The 19,328-nt window shown below is 43.7% G+C and overlaps 1 protein-coding gene across 1 annotated transcript in view; it reads left to right on the plus strand.

The window, feature by feature from the left end:
- Positions 1-19,328, plus strand: part of MYL7 (myosin light chain 7) — a 69,860-nt gene that overhangs the window by 22,110 nt on the left and 28,422 nt on the right. Inside the window, exons 2-5 of the mRNA XM_086943440.1 lie at positions 5,701-5,805; positions 8,161-8,236; positions 10,305-10,409; positions 11,637-11,715. Of these exons, the coding sequence (XP_086799566.1) occupies positions 5,701-5,805; positions 8,161-8,236; positions 10,305-10,409; positions 11,637-11,715 (365 nt within the window). The remainder of the gene's footprint in view (positions 1-5,700; positions 5,806-8,160; positions 8,237-10,304; positions 10,410-11,636; positions 11,716-19,328) is intronic.

Consider the following 19,328-nt stretch of genomic DNA (forward strand, 5'->3'; position numbering starts at 1 on the left):
GTCCCTATAGGCCTGAGCCATCTTTCCATTTATGAAAGGCGTCTGTCTGTATTTGCCCAAGGTATTGGGACTTATGTCAGGGGACACGTCCGCGTCCCCTGTACTGACAAGGACAGCCTGAGTGAGTGTGCCAACTAAGTTGTCACGCCCCTCAGAACCCAGGGTTAACCCTACTAAACCCTTGGGAGGCGCACTACCACTGCCGACTGTACTAGGGGGCACAGGTGCCTTAGGGGCTGCAGTGGCAGGAGTCTGCCCTCCTCCTTTCTTGGTGCACTCACTAAACCAGTGAGATTTACTTTTACAGTACTGGCACCATCTTTTGGATTGGCCTTCTTTCTTCTTTTGGGGGGCCTGACCCCCTCCCTCTTTGGGTTGTTGGGGACCTGTCGAAGACTTCTGGTCATTTTGTTCCCCCTTAGAATCTTTACCCTTCTGGTCTGCTTTCTTCTGACCACCTTGATTCTGGCCCTGGTTCTGTTTAACTCTCGTACGAACCCATCTGTCTGCCTTCTTTCCCAATTCTTGGGGAGAGGTCAGATCCGAGTCGACAAGATGCTGATGCAACAACTGGTTCTGACAATTGTTTAAAATTTGTTCTCTCATCATCAAATTATACAATCCTTTGTAATCAGTAACCTTACTGCCCAGCAACCAGCCCTCAAAAGCCTTAGTGGCACAATCGACAAAGTCAGACCAATCTTGAGACTGCGTTTTCTGGGTATCCCTGAACAGCACCCTGTACTGCTCAGTGGTTAGGCCGAACCCTTCAACGAGTGTATTTTTCAAGACTTGGTAATCGTTCGCATCCTCCACCCTTGTGGTGAGGAGCTTGTCCCTTCCTTTACCTTCAAAGGAGAGCCACAAGATAGCTGCCCACTGACTCTGGGGAACACCTTGCACCGTGCAGGCCCTCTCCAAAGCAGTAATCCATTTGTGGATGTCGTCCCCTTGTTTAAAGGGGGGCACTATCTTACCAAGGTGTTTCGTATCGAAACTCTTTTCCCTATTGCTAGGTACATTGCTGCCACCAGTGGGAACTACCCCACTTAACTGTTGCTCTCTCGCAAAGGCAAGCCTTTCTTTGGCCAGGGCAAGTTCTTCCCTTTCGATCCTCAGATTAGCTGCCCTTTCCTTAGCTTCGTACACTCTCCGCTGAGGGGACGTCATCCCTCTTTGCGAAGAGTTGCGAGAGCCATTGGTTTGAAGGGATCTGCCAGAGTCTCTCGACAGAGATCGGGCTTGTCCATTCCCAATGTTAAGCGGACCTGACAGTAGCGCTGGGGGTCCCCCAGTACCACTATCATGTTTGCTTAAGTTGGACCTGCTTAGTCTAACGACTTCTACCTGTCCCTTATCTGCCTCATCCCCAGAGGGATCCTCATCCTCATCATCCTCCACATCTTCGTTCTCAGTTGCGAGGTGGATGAGGTCAGGATCGTCTCTGGTTCCCTCGAGGGGAGGCATGTCTCCTTCTGGATTAGAAGAGCTAAGACGGGTCTCAGCTTTTCTGGCATCATAAGTCTCCAAGAGACCAATCAGAAAGGACGTGGTGGGGTTAGACCCCTGCTTGATCTTCCGGGAGTGACACACCTGTCTTAACTCCTTGAAGCTCAGCACAGTATATCTTGAAGGGATGACCTGTGGAGGGTCAACTGACACAAGGGGAGACTCAGAGTTTCCTCCTTTGTCCGACATACTGTTTCTAGTGTGGTGTAAGTGATGCACCTACCTACACTACGTGTTTACCTACTGTTCCCTTGCTAAGAGTTGCAGCCAAGGTGTGCTAAGCCTTGAGGAGCTGCAACAGCTGGTTCAGTAGAACTCAGAGTATTCTAAGCTTTAGTTATATGTACTAACAGTACTTATGCGATCTTTCAACAAGATATTCTTAGGATACGTGTGGTAAAACAACAGCAAGCTCAAATCCCAACCGCTGCTCACCAATGTGAGAAGTTGGCCCGATATGCAACGTTCGCTATTCTAGCGACCGCTATGTATCGTTCCAACGACCCTTATGGTGTTTGGTTGTAAGTCAACCTATAGACCAGCTATCCTAGTAGCGTGGATACGAGCAGTCTAAGGCTAAAGACTCGAGAGGGCGCGTTAAGCCAGCTGTTTACCACACATGTACCCCTTGAACACCCAGTGAAAGGACACCACACAAGTGTTATGAAAATAAACAGGATATTTATTAAGATTCACAACAGCCCTGGACTCTTTATGAGGACAGGGTACTAAGCACAAACCAAATCTCTTAGGAAAATACTTCAAGTGCACAATTAAAACAAGTGTCCGAGGACACGGAAAGTTTAAGGTCTCGGGTGGACCCGATAAGGCAAGTCGGAAGCGAGGGACTCGGGACCCTAGAGTAAAGAGGCTATGCAGGCACCGAAATGCCGAGTTACCTAGCCACGAGGGCTGCGGCTGCACAAGTCTTACAGGCGTCGGGGTCTTCGCTGACGAGCCAGGAGCCGGAAGAAAAGGAGTTGCTGGCCGGCGACCAGTGATGAAGAGTTCGTAGAGATCCAAGCCTGGATCAGAGATTGTTGATACCTGAAAGCAGAGGGGACCAAGTTCGTACTACTAGCCAGTAGTCAGAGGGTACCAGGATGGCACCGGTTGGCCGTCACCTCGACCAGGTGAGTGGGCGACGCTAGGCTCTGCAGTCTCACGGACCAGGAGGCGTTGTCGGCGACCACGGCGGAGGTGCGAGCTGTCCCGCGAAGGATGATGCTGTCGGCGTCGCTGGGCCCAGGATGGGGCAACAAGCCTTGGCAGATCTCAGGGCCACGTGGTGGGTCTAAGATGGCGTCTTGAGTGGACCAGGAGGGTCCGGGGTGCTTCTCGCAAAGATGGAAGCAAGGGCCAGTCTGGAGCAACCAGACCAGCAGTGTTGATTGTCGGATGTCGTCACAGAAGGGCACAAGCCAGCGGCTAGTGACCAGACAACGTGCTGAGCAGCGAGCAGAAGGGCCCCACGCAGATCGTGGAGATGCTGGGAGACTGCACTTCGGTGCTGGAGCGGCTCAGGGTCGGGGCTTCTCGGACCCCAGAGCACTCACCAGGGAATCGCTTCGATGGTCGTGCTGGTTAAGAGCGTGCAGGTTCTGATGATGGCCGGTCCCTCGAGGTCTCGTCGCACCCACCGATCACAGCTGAGCTGATGACGTGGGTAGAGGTCAGAGGTGCCAGGGAAGCCGGTTCTCGTCGAGCTGGGCCGTCGGATCCTTGAGGAAGGACTTGCAGCAAACCGCAGAGTTCTTAGATGGTGCCCGCTGATGCAGGGTGACTACTCCTTAGTCACAAGGGAGAAATCTTGAGAAGAGTCTTGAGTGTCCTTTCGTAGAAAGTAGTTCTTGATTCAAAGATGATCTAATTTGGAAGGGTCCCCGCTCTGGCCTTTATTCTAAAGAAAGGGGTGGGTACATGACTAGGTCCTGCCCTAAGGGTGGGACCAGGAAGGGAGGTAGTTACACCCCTCTCCCCTGCCGGACTTTCCCCAGGCCAGGGCTGGTGCCCCTGGAACTGGTTCTGACGGCAGATGCGTAGTGAGCACCGGGGTGCCACTCCGCAGTCACCTTCTCGCAAAAGCCCTACCTACCCAGAATACACAAACCCTGTCTGGGACGGTGCGAACACCGCCCTCGACAGGAAACCCTTTGTCCAAGCTCTCCTCGCTGGAAGGACTCCCAGCAGCAGGAGGTCAGACTCGTGTCTGTGGTGGCAGCATCCATTTTGTGGAGCTGAGGCTTTAGTTAACTTTAACCGGGGTTCACAGTTACGTACATGTCGTGTCCCTCTAGAAGGGCGGAATGCTAACCTCGTCGCCAGAGTTGGTGAGAGGGCAGCATCCCGATTCGTATGACACCTTACTCGACATGTCTTGATAACGCGACACCGAAGTTACCGATGTGGTACGCGTTATCATGGAACAGCCATTGGGTCTTGATTCCGCAAGCTGCAACCGGGCTCGGCTCGGGCCAGAACCTAGTTCACACGAGCCCATGCACTCTGCCTTCAGGATTGTCAAGGCCTGCCATAGGAGTGACTGATAGGAACTCGAGTGTCCATTGTATGGTTAGATATAGGGCTACTATATCTAAAGCAAAGTGTGATTACACGACTTCGCCCCAGCTGTCATGCAGCCAGTTGTGTCAAATTTAGGAGGCCAGCCAGGGGTGGCATAATACATGCTGCAGCCCCTGACGGCCCTGGGTACACCTATGCCCTGAGTTACAGGGTCTGATAAGGTGGCCCAGTACCAATTGGTAAATGCACCTAGGGTACATATTGTAATTTAGAAAGAGAACAGCCAGGCTGTGGGTCTGATTAGCAGGCCCACAGCCAGAGAAAGTCGTAAACCAGTGAAACAAAAGCGAAAAATCTGGGTGATCATAGGATTGCAGACCCTACTCTCCTACAATGCCCACAGCTGAGAGTCCCCAGGGATGGAGCCTCTTCCTCTGGGCCTCGCAGCCATAGACCATAGCTGTGTGGCCCAGGGCAAGAGGCCCCTCTGAGAAGCATAGATATCAATAGTGTAGCAAGTGTGGTGGCCCTGTCAGGTCATGGGTCCGATACACCCAAATTATGGATGTACCTTACGTCCCACTTACCTTGCTATCACAAGAACCCACACCACTTAAATACTACATACATACATAATAGGGAACTAATATGGGGACAATTGGTTAACATTTGATTAAAGATATAGGTTTTGGACAACTAGCTAAACCTTTTCTCCCAACATGACTGATTGTAATGTAATAGAACTTTAAAATATATGTACTTTTTTTATTAGGGTTATTATTTATGTTTTTATTGTTGTACTGATTGCCACATCAGGAAAGTTGCTTCTTGCAAAGTCGCTTCAACGAAGGCCGGATAGCTCATAGTTTAAGTGATGGCAATTGCTATGATGTCATGCTGTATGCAAATTAGAAGGGCCTTGCACATTCCCTTTCTGGTGGGGGCCCCATAAGTCTTAGAATTGTCCCTGATCCCAGCCCTGTGGGCCTGGGTACCCCAGAGGCAGACATAAAGGGGGATTACAAGTTGGACCTTGTGGATCCACATAAGTAAAGAGGAATTACTGGAGTAACCCATAATTTTGGTTCCAATTTCCCTGGTTGTTCCTTATTATTTCATGGTATCTCAACCAGAGAGTTCAGCTGCTTTTAGTCGAAATCTCTGGGTGAAATCACAAGATTTGCAGAATTACTGCTGCTCTCATCATCCTGACCTAATCTTAGGCGGCACCGCAGGTTTTGTTCTAAGTTGGAGGTGAGGTAGATCCATGATAGAGCATTGCTGAGTGGTTCATCTTTCAGAGAGCTAAGTACATGTCTCCCTGGAGGCCTCCACCCTTCCACGTTTCCAAGTGGTTCATTCCAAAGGACCATCGAAGCTTTAGGCAAACCCATCTACCCTATCACACAGTGGCAGTTAGACCCTGCCCATGCAGACTATAGCACAATTTTCCCTTTGCTAGGGGATACATATCAATTATCCCACCCGACTAGATGGTTATAACTACTGCTTAAACAGATCCAATGGAACATGCCCTCTACCATGTAAAAAGTTCACCTAGTTACCTCGGGCCCTCACTCACCTTATAAAGTGTGACCTTTAAAGATGTTTTCTGATCTCTCCGCTCCACCATCATTTAACGCTTACTGTTACTTACCTCTACAACAGGCCAGCCGGAAAGCGGGGACGAGGAGCAAGGCAGCAGCCAAGCAAAGGGGATCTTCCAATGTCTTCTCCATGTTTGAGCAGTCACAGATCCAGGAATTCAAGGAGGTAAACTGGCCACAAAACTAAGAAGCAGTTGTGAGCTTTGGGATTTAGGGAAGCATCTTAGATAACTCACAGTCTGCACCAAAAGTGCAAGACATTGTTGCTTACAAGGCTGGTGTCCAAGAGGGCTAGCGTACCTTCAAACTCACTACTACCCCATGAAAGATATTACACTGTGTAGAAATATGGAATAATATGGTATCCACAATGAGGTGGCTTAGTAGTCAGGCTGGCGTCTGTAGAACTAGAACAACTGTTTATTAAATTATTTCTCGGTTCCCCAATTTCCTATAAGTATTTGGTCCTGGAAAAAATCTATTTTCCTCACTGTGCCTCAATTTTCTAATCTGGTAAAGTTGGGAAACCGTGCAAAAGAAATAATGTCAGCATTAAGTGACATTTACAAACAAAAATTGTCTTTTAGGCCTTTTGCATTTTATAGTGTGCAAGACTTGTATAATTTCCACTGAGTATGGAAGAAAAAATCCTCGTAACACATGGGAAATATGTGGAATGATTTCAGACACAATTTGTTTACACAGCTTCATATTCATTAAGTGACACAGGTTGTAAACTATTAATTTGTCTCAATTGTCCTATTTGGTTGCAGATACAATAGAAAGGTGAGCTAGACATAAAATTAAGCAAATCAATCCTTAGTGCCCAATGTTCAAAATGTCACTTGTTCTAAATTTCTTATGTTGATACTCATAAGGTGCTTACTTCATGCTCTCTCTTATGACTTCACTTGCTGTAAAGTACCCCAAATCAAAATTCTCTTTCAAACTCAGGGATCAGAACAATTTATTCCCACCTTAAAAAAGCCTGAGGGTTTACAGCTCCTGGGCGAAACTCGTGTTGGCTGAAATATGCTATGAAATGCCCTGTAACCAGAGAAGAAAAAGGAATAAAGATCCCTGTGAATGTAAAGCTAAGTACATTACAGTCAACACATTTAATATTTGTGTTATGTGTGCGAATGCATAACAGAAATAATATGTGTCATTTTCACTTTGAATATAGGTACTCTTAACTCTCACTGTGCTTTGTTACTATATACTTGATGGGTTAGAGTGTCCTAACTGTTTCCTCCAGAGTGTATTCAAAACCAACAATAACCATTTACACCCTGAACTGGCTTTTTAGTGTTTGCGGTAATAGCTCTAGAACGGTTGTGGTATAGATCAGCACATACTGTATCGCTCCCAAAGGACATGTATTCTACTGCCAGGGCTAACTTTCCCAGAAACACCACCAAACTTCATAATATAGGAGTAGCACTCAATATATGAAAGTCTAAAATAGGAACCTTTGTTTTGTTGTAACTCTGAGTACTTGACAGAAACTTCCAAATGAATCAAAGATTTTTTAGCTAACAAAATCGATGGCAATTAGATGAATCCAATTTATCTATGAAAGCCAATCAGCCGAATATATTTAAATCATCCAAAAGCTTTGTGTTTGTTACTGCACAAGATTTCCAATTTGTTGATCAAGGTACCACAGACAAATATATAAAAAAGTGAATTGTTTATTTCCGTCCTGAAAAATGCGGAAATGGACATGGACACAGCCAGCACGTTTCATGACTCGAAAACGCACGCAAAATCAACTGTGGGCATTCCTGAGAAACTATGTTGGACTTTTACTATTACCACATGGAGGTGAAAGATATATACGCACCATGTGCTGGAGCATTCCATAATAATTTGCCCTGAAGAAGCCCAATGTGTAAGGTATGAAACACGTCGGATGTGTCCATGTGTATATTGCATTTTTCAAGATAGAAATAAAGAATGAACTTTTTAATACATTTGCTCGTGGTACTTTGAAAAAGAAATCAGAATTCTAGTGCAGTAACAAAACTTTTTGATTTTAATATATTCGTCTGATTGGCTTGCATAGATGTATTTATTTAAAAAGTTTTCTATAGCGTGCACATGATCACTGAGGGTATCAGAGTGTTTTACAGTATATAAATTAGATTAATCTATTTGCCATTGATTTTGTTAGCTAAAACAATATTTTCTTGGATTTGGAGCTTTGTAAATTGTATAAATTTAGTTACGACTAAATGAATGTTCACATTTTAGACTTCCATATATTGAATGCTTCTCCTTTGTTATGTTATGGCTTTTTAGTGTGCTTACAGAACAACCTTCATTTCATAGTTTGAAAACTGCTCTCCCATTAAACCACTTCACCAGCATCGAAAACATTTTTTAATATTACAGACCGTATATTGCTCTTCAGACATGATCGCCCTGGCCTTTGCTCTGTTTTATTGCATCTTTGTGGGTGAAAATGTTTAGAAGTACAGAGAACCACATAACAAGAACTTTTAAAATATTTTCCTAGGCTTTCAGTTGCATTGACCAGAACCGTGATGGCATTATCACTAAGCCAGACCTCAAAGAGACCTACATGCAGTTGGGTGAGTAAACTGTTGGGCTGGGGTTTAATGGGTGGGTGGTTATATATCAATATATTGCTGCTGAAATATTGACATACAAAAAATATCACCACCACCACTGTATCGCCTACCACAACATCCAGGTAAGTTCTTCTTAACCGCACATCTGTTTATCTAGACTTACTTTGCTTTGTAGTGGAAAGGCCAATATTGTGGAGGCAACATTTCTGTAGGTCAGTATTTCAAACAGCTCATAGTGGTTAGACCAATCGCAAAGGCTGCAGGCTTTGAACGTCACCATAAAACCCTGAACTTAAGGGAGTTAACCATGACTTGTTAATTGGCTCCCTGATGGTGATGTAGTTGTAAACTCTCTAAAAAATATTAGTATTTCAACAAATGTATACAAAAAGACTGCAGAAAAGGAACACAAGGCCCAATAAATTGAATATGAACCAAGAAATGTATTTTAGGTAAAAAAAAACCTTATCTAAATTGGGTAATATATATCAATTTCCTTCTGTGCTACTCCCAAATTCAATTTCCCCACCATGGGTGACTTGTCTCACCCGTGTTTACAACATTACTACATCAGTGACTAATACCAGGAATACCAGTGCTTTACAAAGAAAAAATTAAAAATAGAAACAGGAATATATCGAGTAGGTGAGAAGATCAGTAGAGCTATGGTCATAGAGTTAAAAAAAAGGCTCCTGCACTACGCATATTGCATATGTTTTTCCAAACTCCTACAATTGTGCATTTTGCAATGAGACCGATTAGTAAATCAATCAAATCACAAAATAAAGGTGGGTTTAGAAACCAGTTGGTGTACAAAAACATTGGCTGGTTTGAGACCCAACCTGTACATCGAGCCCTTAATTATTTTATCTGTGATTAATGTATTCACTTGGCTTTAATGTGAAGGGAGGAAGGTTGTTCAAGAATTAAATGGAGACTAGAGTATTACAAATACAAGTAAATAACATTACCTTCTCTCTTACTTAAACCTCATTAACCTTTTCCCTACAGAATTGCTGTTTTGTATGCACTAATAAAGTGGGTTTTATCAGCAGGTGGCATGTGCACATATACATATAACAGAACAAGGGCTTAATTGCTCCTCAAAATATGTAAATATTTATGCCTGAATGACCTTGCAGACATTTTTCAAACGTAACACACCAGCAGCACAAGGGTTAACAATCAATAACACTTCAATAGTTTACAAAACTCATCCCTCATTACAGGGTCTTTGTAGGAACCAGGATGACACTGGCATGGGTGTCAGTTTAAATGTTTGCTTTCACTCTACCTTAGGTGCTTTTTTGCAACATTGAAGAATAGTAAACAAAGCTGCCCCCATATTGATTAGTGACAAGAAGCTCTCATTTGGGTTTGACCAAACATTTTAAAACAGTCTACCTATTGTCTATCTATTCGCAAATACAGGGAGAGCGACCGCTATGATGTAATGAAGAACTATAGGAAAAGAATGACTCACAATGAAAATAAAAATGATCAAGCAGAAAAGAATGTGGGCGTGATTGAGATTTCAAGCATGCTCTCTCTTCCGATTGGTCAGTGCAGCGATGTGTACACCATGAGGTCATCAAGCATTATTGGGGCTACCTTGTCATTCATTATCAAATGATGCAGAATGTGATGTGAACAACTTGTGTTAATGTTGCTGTTCCATTAGCCAGTGCTGATGTGACACCATTGTGATAGAATGAACAAGAACCTACCCTCTTAGTGGATTAGCAATGCACACAACAACTGCAATGTACCAAAAAACAGACTAACCAAGTACTCAAAACACATACTCCTACAGAATTAATTATCTGATGTTGAGCTCAAGCAACAAGTGTGCACATTGTTAATGCTCGGATGATGAACTACGGCCATTCCAAAGTTCTGTAGTTGTTCCTAGCTTTTCCTTGCTGTTGACAGGTTGGCATAGCGCCAGATGTGGTGACCTTAATAACACATTATGCAGCTTTTGCACTGTTTTAGAAACAAACTTGTAAAAAGACTGAACATACCTCTATAAAGCAGATCGTGATTGCTGTCTGGTTCGTTCTTGCAGGTAAAGTGAACGTGAAGGATGAGGAGCTGGATGAAATGCTGAAAGAGGGGAAGGGACCCATCAACTTCACTGTCTTCCTGACGTTATTTGGCGAGAAGCTCAATGGTAAGCCAACGACCTGTAAGCATCTCAGACAGCGAGTGGTCTTTTAGATACATTTATATGTGTTTAGGTTCCACAGAGCTCACCATCTTAAGATTAGACTGCAAAGATATCCTTAAGCAGGCAGACATTTTATAGGTTAAGATAATCATGATAGACACCAAAGATAACTATTATATTAAATTGATTTACAAGTGCAGGTCTTAGACGGCAGAGCTATTCATATAGCTCCACTGTTTTTAGAAGCTTGGTATACTACTGTAGAGAAAGCCCTCAGCCAACAAATATCCTGGATGTAAACACAGTGGGACTTATGTTCTTACGTTGCCTACTTTTACTTCATATCCTTTAGTTTTTCCCTCTTTTATTTCACCCAAGCAATGTTTTTATTTGATTGAATTTACTAGATACTTTAGTATACCACCACCACTAACCCCAACCATCAGTTAAATGTTTTTTCAATAAATATTAGCCCTAAGTGCTATCCTTATTTTGCTATTAAATACAATATAATTAATTACTGTATTGTAACTGTAATGCTAACCCTACTGTCAAGGTACTTTTAATATTTTAATGAAAATAGCTTGACCTTTTAGAAAATGTAATTTCATTTAAAGTTAGGCTGAGAATGAATCACATTTATTTTAACATTATTCTAATTCGAGTACTAATCCTAGCTTTTTATATATATTAATTTTTAAGTTACATTTATCCAATTTTAATACTTTTACCACGTTTAACCATACATGTTATTAGAGTATATTCATTTAATTCTAATTCATGCACTTACTAAATCTTTTTTTAATTTACATTAATTAATTAGATGTCTTTGAATGAAACAAGTACTATTATTGTAAGTTATTTAGAAATATTTTTATAAACCAAATACTGGCTTATACTTCCCTTAAAAGATACTGTGTCTGATTCTTTGGCTAAAGTGCTAGTATTACACAGGAAAAACAATCTTAGTAAATGTCAGATGAAGGAAATGGGTGAAGTAAAGATCAGCTACCTATTAAGATTGACAGCAAAGGTCGCCTATAGATGCCACAAATGTAACAACCCCAAAGAAATCGAAACCAAAGCATCTTCCTGGATTAGTAATGGCTGGTGTGGGGCTGTTAAAGATGAGGCAGTTTGCAAACAAGGCACTGCCTTGGATGGGTTAGGTGGGTGTGCATCAATGAAGCTCTTGATACCATATTTTTGTTTTTGTTTTTTATACCACAGGCTCAGACCCTGAAGACTCCATTGTCAATGCATTTAAATTGTTGGACCCCAATGGTACCGGTCACGTACACAAAGATGAGTGAGTAACATGAGCACATCACATGTAATGAGGAACATTATAGATGGCACGGTCTGTGCTTATCGCAACTTATACCTACAAAGTAGTGGATGCGAACTATGACCTACCTTTCATGACTCCATGCATTTATTAGAAGATGTGTAACAGTGGGGTTATGCTTATGATGGATGACCTGGTTGTGCGGGTTTAGCTCAAAATTGCACTGGGTCAGGAATTGTTCCTGAATGACCAGTAGCTCTTTCAGCTGAACTTGGCAAGGAGTCCAAATCTGTAATCTTCTCTTACTGGGTTTTACATGGTGTCAGTGCAGTTGTCTTTAGCTGTGAAACGCTTCTAGGGATTCTAGGAAGTCTATTCTCTGCCGTCTGGAATTGGCCGTTCGTTTTTTTTTGTTTAATTTAAAATGAGTTTTTCTTTTTTTCGTAACCAATACAACATATATTGCAGCAGCCCAGTATACATCATTATTTTGATACTATCATACTTTTCAAGGACGACTAGAGCGTGTTTTGATTGACAACAATGCACACACATTTACTCCATCTATTATATATAGCTTCATTTCCCTTTTTACCCTCTACCAGGTACATTATCGCAAACGTCTAATATTACAGAGTATGTTTTAATTCCATTTTCTCTTTAGTGTTATCCTCTTTGCTCTGCGAGGAGGGTCTTTCTATCTTTGGGCTTGCATTGTCTACCTCCTCCCCATCTATCAGTGACATTATATATGCACAAAAGAGTGACCAGGAATCTCGGGATGGTGCTCAGAGATGCTGCTCCTAACTTAATAATTCTTCCTGTTCGCAACAATGCATAGCCGCGTACAATTGATCTACGGTAGATGGTTTTTAGGTCTCAGCTAGCGTTGCTGCGCACATGCGTAACTCGCTCGGCGAGATTTAATGATTTTGAGGAGTTTTGGTAAAGGGCTTTAAGCCCCGACACTCTTTTCCATTGGTCCCTCGGCAAGATTTAATGATTTTGAGGAGTTTTGGTAAAGGGGATTTAAGCCCCGCCCCTTTTTCCCATTGGCTGGCGTCACCGTTTATGCTAAACGGTGGCCAGCCATTGGAAAAGAGCTTTCCATGATGTGTACTTTTGGCTTTTGCAGACTTGGACGGGCTCGCCTGCTTTCCTCCTGTCGCAAACGTGTTTTTATCTTTGAGGGGCCATGTCTTTCAAACACATGGCCCCATAAAGACAAGAGATCACCGCTTCATCTGCTGTTGGCTCCTACATCACCGCGAGCCACGCTGGGATTGGCCAAGCGTCGCAGGTTGCCTAGCAACGGAGGGGGGCTCTTAACTTAATCCAGCACCAGCACTCTGAAAGACTATTACAGAACAGTCTGTACTCCAGCTTCCAAGAAGGATACACATCCGAAATCCAGTGCGGCCTATTACCTGGATAATCTTCTGCCGCTGAACATTGATGTAGAGAGGCTTTTTGTGCATATGAGGGGCCATTTCCATGTGCGTGACAAAATGTGAGCGTTTTAAAGCGGATCCGTGTCATGAATTTTAGGGTTGGATGAAGTTTTCACTGAACAAGCGTAATCTTGCTGAATGACTTTTTTCACCGTTATCCTGTAACAGATAATTTGCGTCTCGGAAGACGGATGTTTAAAAGCGGGAAGTGCTTGCCTCTAGAATGCTTTTTTTCCCCTCGAAGCAGTTGCTTGCTGGTATCTGGGATTTATTTTGAATTCGACGTCTATCTTAGGAGACCAGTGAAATGAATGAGCTTATTTTTTCGGGAGATTATGTGTATTCAATGAAGTGAAATAGTGGCGATTTCGGCCAGCCCTAATAAATATTTGAAATATTGCAGTTCAGCAGACCTGTCGATCACAGAAAGCCAGTGGTGCATTGCACATGCGTGCCTTTCCGTGTTCCGAAGCAGCAGGACAGGCTGGGAATACCGTAGAAATGGAAACCAGGCGCGGAGAGCAACAAAGCTGTTGCTTTCTCCCAAACAGCACTACTCGTTTCCAGAAGCGATTTGTGAGGTGCAGTGCGATGTCCCCAGACATATTACGTTCTATGTTGGTCAGACAGATGGCGCACAATTTGGAAGCACGTGCACCTGTACCCCCATATTCTAAAGTTCAGCCTCCAACCTGGAAAGCTCTAAGGAAGCAGAACAAGCAGTGACAAAGTCAAATGATCTGACATGTAGGTTGCTTGAACAGTGCTTGCGCACTGACAAGTCCAAACACAGAAGGCCTGTGGTGTGTACCAGGGGTAAAGTGTGAAAAGGTGACAGGCTAAAGACATTTAATACTAAGTGAGTACTAATAAGCATGATTTCCTGCAAACGTACACTAGTACAAAGCCTAACAAGCATTTTCAATGCAATACGTTTTGCATTTGCGAGAGTTTAAGCCATTGACATTGCAAATGACAATGCCTTTTATTTATATGAAACAACACATGCATAAAAGGCATTGTCATTTACATTGCTAATAGGTCAAACTCTTATAATTGCGAGACCTATTGCATTACAAATGCTTGTTTTTTTACATCCATACCACTGCCACCCTACATTTGGGTAATAAGAGAATTAAACACACAAGTTTACATCTGGTATCTGGGATGCATCTCCCAACAATGCTGTCTGAGGCTCAGGGTTCAGTTGCAACTCTGTCATTTCATTATTTTTTTTCGAAAATGCGTTGCTGATAGCTCTGCAGTCTGAGGCATTACCACAACATCTGTATGAACAAAGCAGATTCAAGCCCACATCATTTACATTCCGCCCCACCCTATGAACCAAACCTGGACATACGTTCCAGAGTATAGTAAGAGTGATGTTTGTATAAATGTGCTTATATGCGAATGGGATCAACAGTATTTCCAGCTTTCGTCCAAGATCAGCCCTCCCAGAGACCCTTTCCACTGAAGTCGAGTGTTGTCTACTATACTTGGCAGTGACGACAACATGCCAGCATATAAATACCAAGCCCCTTCACTCCTCCCTTCCTACAACCTTCGTCAACTTTTCAAACTCAACTGGAGGGTTGGGAAAATCATCCCACAAAGCCTGGATTTCGGCATGAAGTCTGGTTTATGTCATTAATTTCCAGTGCAGATCTGCCCACTTTGTACTGGTAATCCTCTAGTTTTAAGAACAAACCATTAGCAAACAGGTCAGCCATCTTCTGCAATCCTACACTCTTTAATATTTGTGTACACCGTTTGTCCTTAGTTATTGGCAGACGCTCATTATCCACAAGAGTTAAAAAGGGATAGTAAGGAGTAGCGTGCCTCATTCGGGTGGATAGCCATCGCCAGTCGTAACCAGTAGTTCCTACAGTATCTATGTCGTCCGTTCTAAGTCGTGAGGGATCCCCGACTGTGCCAAGTAGGTGTTTTATACAACAGAAAGCACGCTTGACTTAAACATGTTCCAGTCTGGAAGCATGATCGACCCAGTATTTAATATAGTGTATCTGTGCAACAAGGTAGTACAGTGTAAAGTCAGAAACCGCCAGTCCCCCCCAATCCCCGTGGCCTCCGCAGGATCTCTCAGGGTAATCGAGGCTGTACTTCAGACCATATTAATTCAAGCAAGAACTGCCTCAGTGGTTTAGAGAGGTGTGGCGTCAGACTGACTGGAACATTTAACAAGCATTGGAAATGCCAAAGGCCTTGTATTTGTTGGAGTTCGAGCTATTGGCATTATAAATGCCAATGTTTTACCTATGTAATAGATATGCACTCCCCACCTTAAAAAAATAAAGAACTCCATTGTGTGTATTTTTCTGTAGTACACCTGCAGTGGTGCCATAGCAATGGGAGTGAAAATGGCAGGTCTACTCTGAATCCATGTTAAATCAAGCAGTATTGTGAGGGTGCAGTACCAACTGTCACTAGGTGTCCCTTAGGACCTCCTTTGGCCACTTATTTATTTATTTATTTTATTTACGCAACTTTTATAGCGCGACAAATACCCGAAGGTGTCTCGGCGCTGTGGAGCAACAAAGATTCATCATCCTACCGTCTTCTCACTGGTTAAAGAACCATGTTTTCAGAAGCCTACGGAAACTAATCAGATTCGGAGCGGCTTTTATGGCAGTTGGCAGGAGATTCCAAAGTTTTGGAGTGGCCACGATAAAGCGCCTATCGCCCCAGGTGACTGATCTTGTACGTGGCACCGGCAGAAGACTGGTATTGGCCGATCTTAGTTGCCTTCTGGGGGTATAGAGCTGAAAAGCTTCGATCAAGAATCTGGGTCCTGTGCCATGTATGGCCTTATAAGCAATGCAGAGGGCCTTGAATTTAACGCGGCTCTCAACTCTCAGCCAGTGAAGCTGACGAATACCAGAGGTGGTAGATTTGCGGCGAGGGATGTTGAGGAGAATCCTAGCAGCCGCGTTCTGAATAGATTGCAGCTTCATGATGACACGCTTCTGAGTGTGGAGGAAGAGAGCGTTCCCATAATCTATTTTTGAGAAGACTAAGGTAGAGACCAGAGTCTTCCCAGCTGACGGAGGGAGATAAGGTAGCAGCTTCTTGATCTTTTTCAAGATGTAGAATGAAGATGACACAACCTTATTGACATGGAGGTCAAAGACCAGCTTGTTGTCGAAAATCACTCCCAGGTTTCTGGCTTTTTCCACTGGGACAGGTGGATGGCCGAGCTTATCTGGCCACCAACCGAGGGACCATTCAGGGGAGAGTTTTCCGAAGGTCATGATCTCGGTCTTGTCCGAGTTAAGCCTGAGGCAATTCAAGGCCATCCAAGTACTGACCTCGAGCATAGCTTTCTGGAAGTTGGCTGCTACAGTAAGGCCATCCTTATGGATACCCAGCACCAGCTGGGTATCATCTGCATACGATGTTAACTGTATCCCATAGGCCTTTATTATCCTCGCTAAGTCTGCTACATAGATGTTAAAGAGCATGGGACTTAGCGAGGAGCCTTGTGGGACTCCACAAGGGAGTGCAGAGATGGGAGAATAAAAGTCTCTGAGCCTTACTGTCTGGGTACGGTTTGCCAGGAAGGATGAAATAAGATCCTTAGCCCGACCATTTATCCCCAGAGTTGTGACACGGTCGACAAGAGTGACATGGTCGACCGTGTCAAAGGCTGCTGACAAATCCAAAAGGATAAGAACAGCCGCCCCTCCCTGATCCATGATCGTCCTGATCTCATCAGAGGCCTTTATCAAGGCAGTCTCTGTTCCATGCCCTCTCCTGAATCCAAACTGCGTTTCGTCGAGAAGTTGGTGAGTCTCGACGAACTCTGAGAGCTGCTGATTCATCAGATATTCGCATACTTTGGCAGGAAAGGGCAGGCACGCAATCGGTCTATAACTTGCGACAGCAGTAGGATCTAAGGACGGCTTTTTTAGGAGGGGTTTAATAACAGCCTTCTTCCATATACTAGGAAATTGGCCTGTTAGGAATATGTTATTGCAGATTTCCATCAATGGGAGTGAGATCACTTCTGTGAGTTTCTGCATCACGGACGGGGGACAGGGGTCCAAGGGAGAGCCTGATTTAATGGTGGAGATGATTTTGATCACATCCTGATGAGAAACAGGTGTAAAACAAGAGAAGGAGTCGGGATTAGGGTGTGACAGTATTTCTTTCCTGCTGTCACCTCTATGTTCAGTTCTGATGTCATTTCCAAATGAAGCGTAAATATCTGCAACCTTAGTAGTAAAGAAGATGGCCAGTTCATTGCAGAAAGTCTGTGAGGGCTCCACTCCAGGTCCAGTGGAGGGGGTGGACAGGGTGGTGACGACGGCGAAAAGTTCTCTGGCAGAGTTAGCAGCAGTCTCAATTTGTGCTGAGCAAGGACACAGATGGTTACTGCGCCTGTTCCCAGAGGTTTCTTGACCAGTATTATGCGTCGACGTTTCGACCCTTAAGTGCCCTGATTGGTGGTCACGGCGGGTCTTTATCAAGACAGGGGAGGGGTGGGGGACCTGGAAAGAAATGAGAGGGGGTTTCAGAGAGGTGTGGAGCAACGTTTGTACAAAAGGAATTGTGTGAGCCAATATACTCACAAGGGGTCTGGAATCACAGGAACAGGCGCAATAACCATCTGTGTCCTTGGAGCATTCACTCAGGACTCTGACCGCCAAACCAAAACTTTCCCTCCTCCCTTTCATCTGTGTACAATATTGTATGAATTTGTAAATAAGTGTCACTGAATTTGTTTCACTACTCACTTTGTTTACCAACAGTCACTCTTCACATGTTTTTAACATTTATTGAAACTGAAATGGAATGAAGAAATTCCAGTGTATTATAATTGCGACTTTTTCATATATAAAAACTTTGAACTAAATTTGTTCTCATAGAGGTGTGATTGAATGTAATTGATTGTCATTCTTTTCATTATATTATGAGCTAACATAGCCTTTACTTAAAGTAATTTGTTACGCCACCCGACAGAACCATTGTTTCTTTAATCATACATGCCCAGGTTCTGAGGGACACAGGGTTACCCCTTTTTGTTTAATTAGGCAAAGGATGTGACATGTCGGTGAGAGCTGCTAACTGGTGAGATGGGAATCCGTGTTAGAGTTTGGTGTAGGCTCAACATCATGTGATAATGTGCTGATTGTTTGATTTCCCCTGAGCCCATGCCGGGGGTAGACAGGAAAGGTATATTGAATGAGGGCACTGCACTGCAAATTATGCATAAAGTAACCAAAAAATAAAAAGCTGGCAAAACAGGAGTGATCCCTGAGGGGTAGTGGGGGCCTGCAAGCTTTGTTGTGTTATTGAAGCGAAGAGGGAGAAGCACAGGGAGATTAAGGGATATGGAGCACCCGAAGCAGTGTGGAAGGGGGAGGTGAAGGCACAGGGAGATAAAGGGACTGTAAGCAAATGAAGCCATCAAAGTTTTGTTACACAAGTAAACGGAACAGTTAACAAGCAAAAAGGCAGGCCAACTAAAAAAAAAGTTCTGTCTAAGTATAAATAACAAGCACAGTAAGGACACGTAAGATGGGAAGTCCTCATGGGAGGATACAAAATTCCAAAAGAAGGGACTACTAAGTGTATTCACCAATGAAAAGTCAGCATTTCTAAAGGACAGCAACAGGAACCAAAGAAAAAGATGGGTGGTGTTTCTAGCTCATATCCTAGATACATACAGCATGTCTCAAAGAGACAGCGCAAGTGCTGCCTAGACGAGACCTAAAAACTTATATAAAAACGGTGGCATAACAATAATTGTAATGATAAAGACGCTCCCCTCATCATTGACAGAGGCAATTTTACCTACCTCCCCACCCTGGTTTTAATGGATTTTAAAGCAACCCCAAAGTTGTTGCATACTTATTCTGTCATATCTCGCATTATATGTATCCCTTAGTATTTCAACCCATCTTTGCACTGGAACTGGGGAAATCCACAGTCAAAGCAACCGTGTTGTCTACCAGTGGAAACATCATTGATTTAGGCAAGTTTATTCTGAGTCTAGAGAAATAACACCACCTCCCTCAGCATAGGGTTCAGATTAATGGCTGGATCCTTCACATATATCATAACTTCAACTGCATAAAGGGAGATCATAAGGGATCCATTGCAGGGTGTGAGCCCATGCTGCCCATGACACCCTCACGTACAGCAAGTCAGTGGTCTGGTTCC

Source organism: Lissotriton vulgaris, chromosome 11 (assembly GCF_964263255.1).
Source record: "Lissotriton vulgaris chromosome 11, aLisVul1.2, whole genome shotgun sequence".
Lineage (NCBI taxonomy): Eukaryota > Metazoa > Chordata > Amphibia > Caudata > Salamandridae > Lissotriton > Lissotriton vulgaris.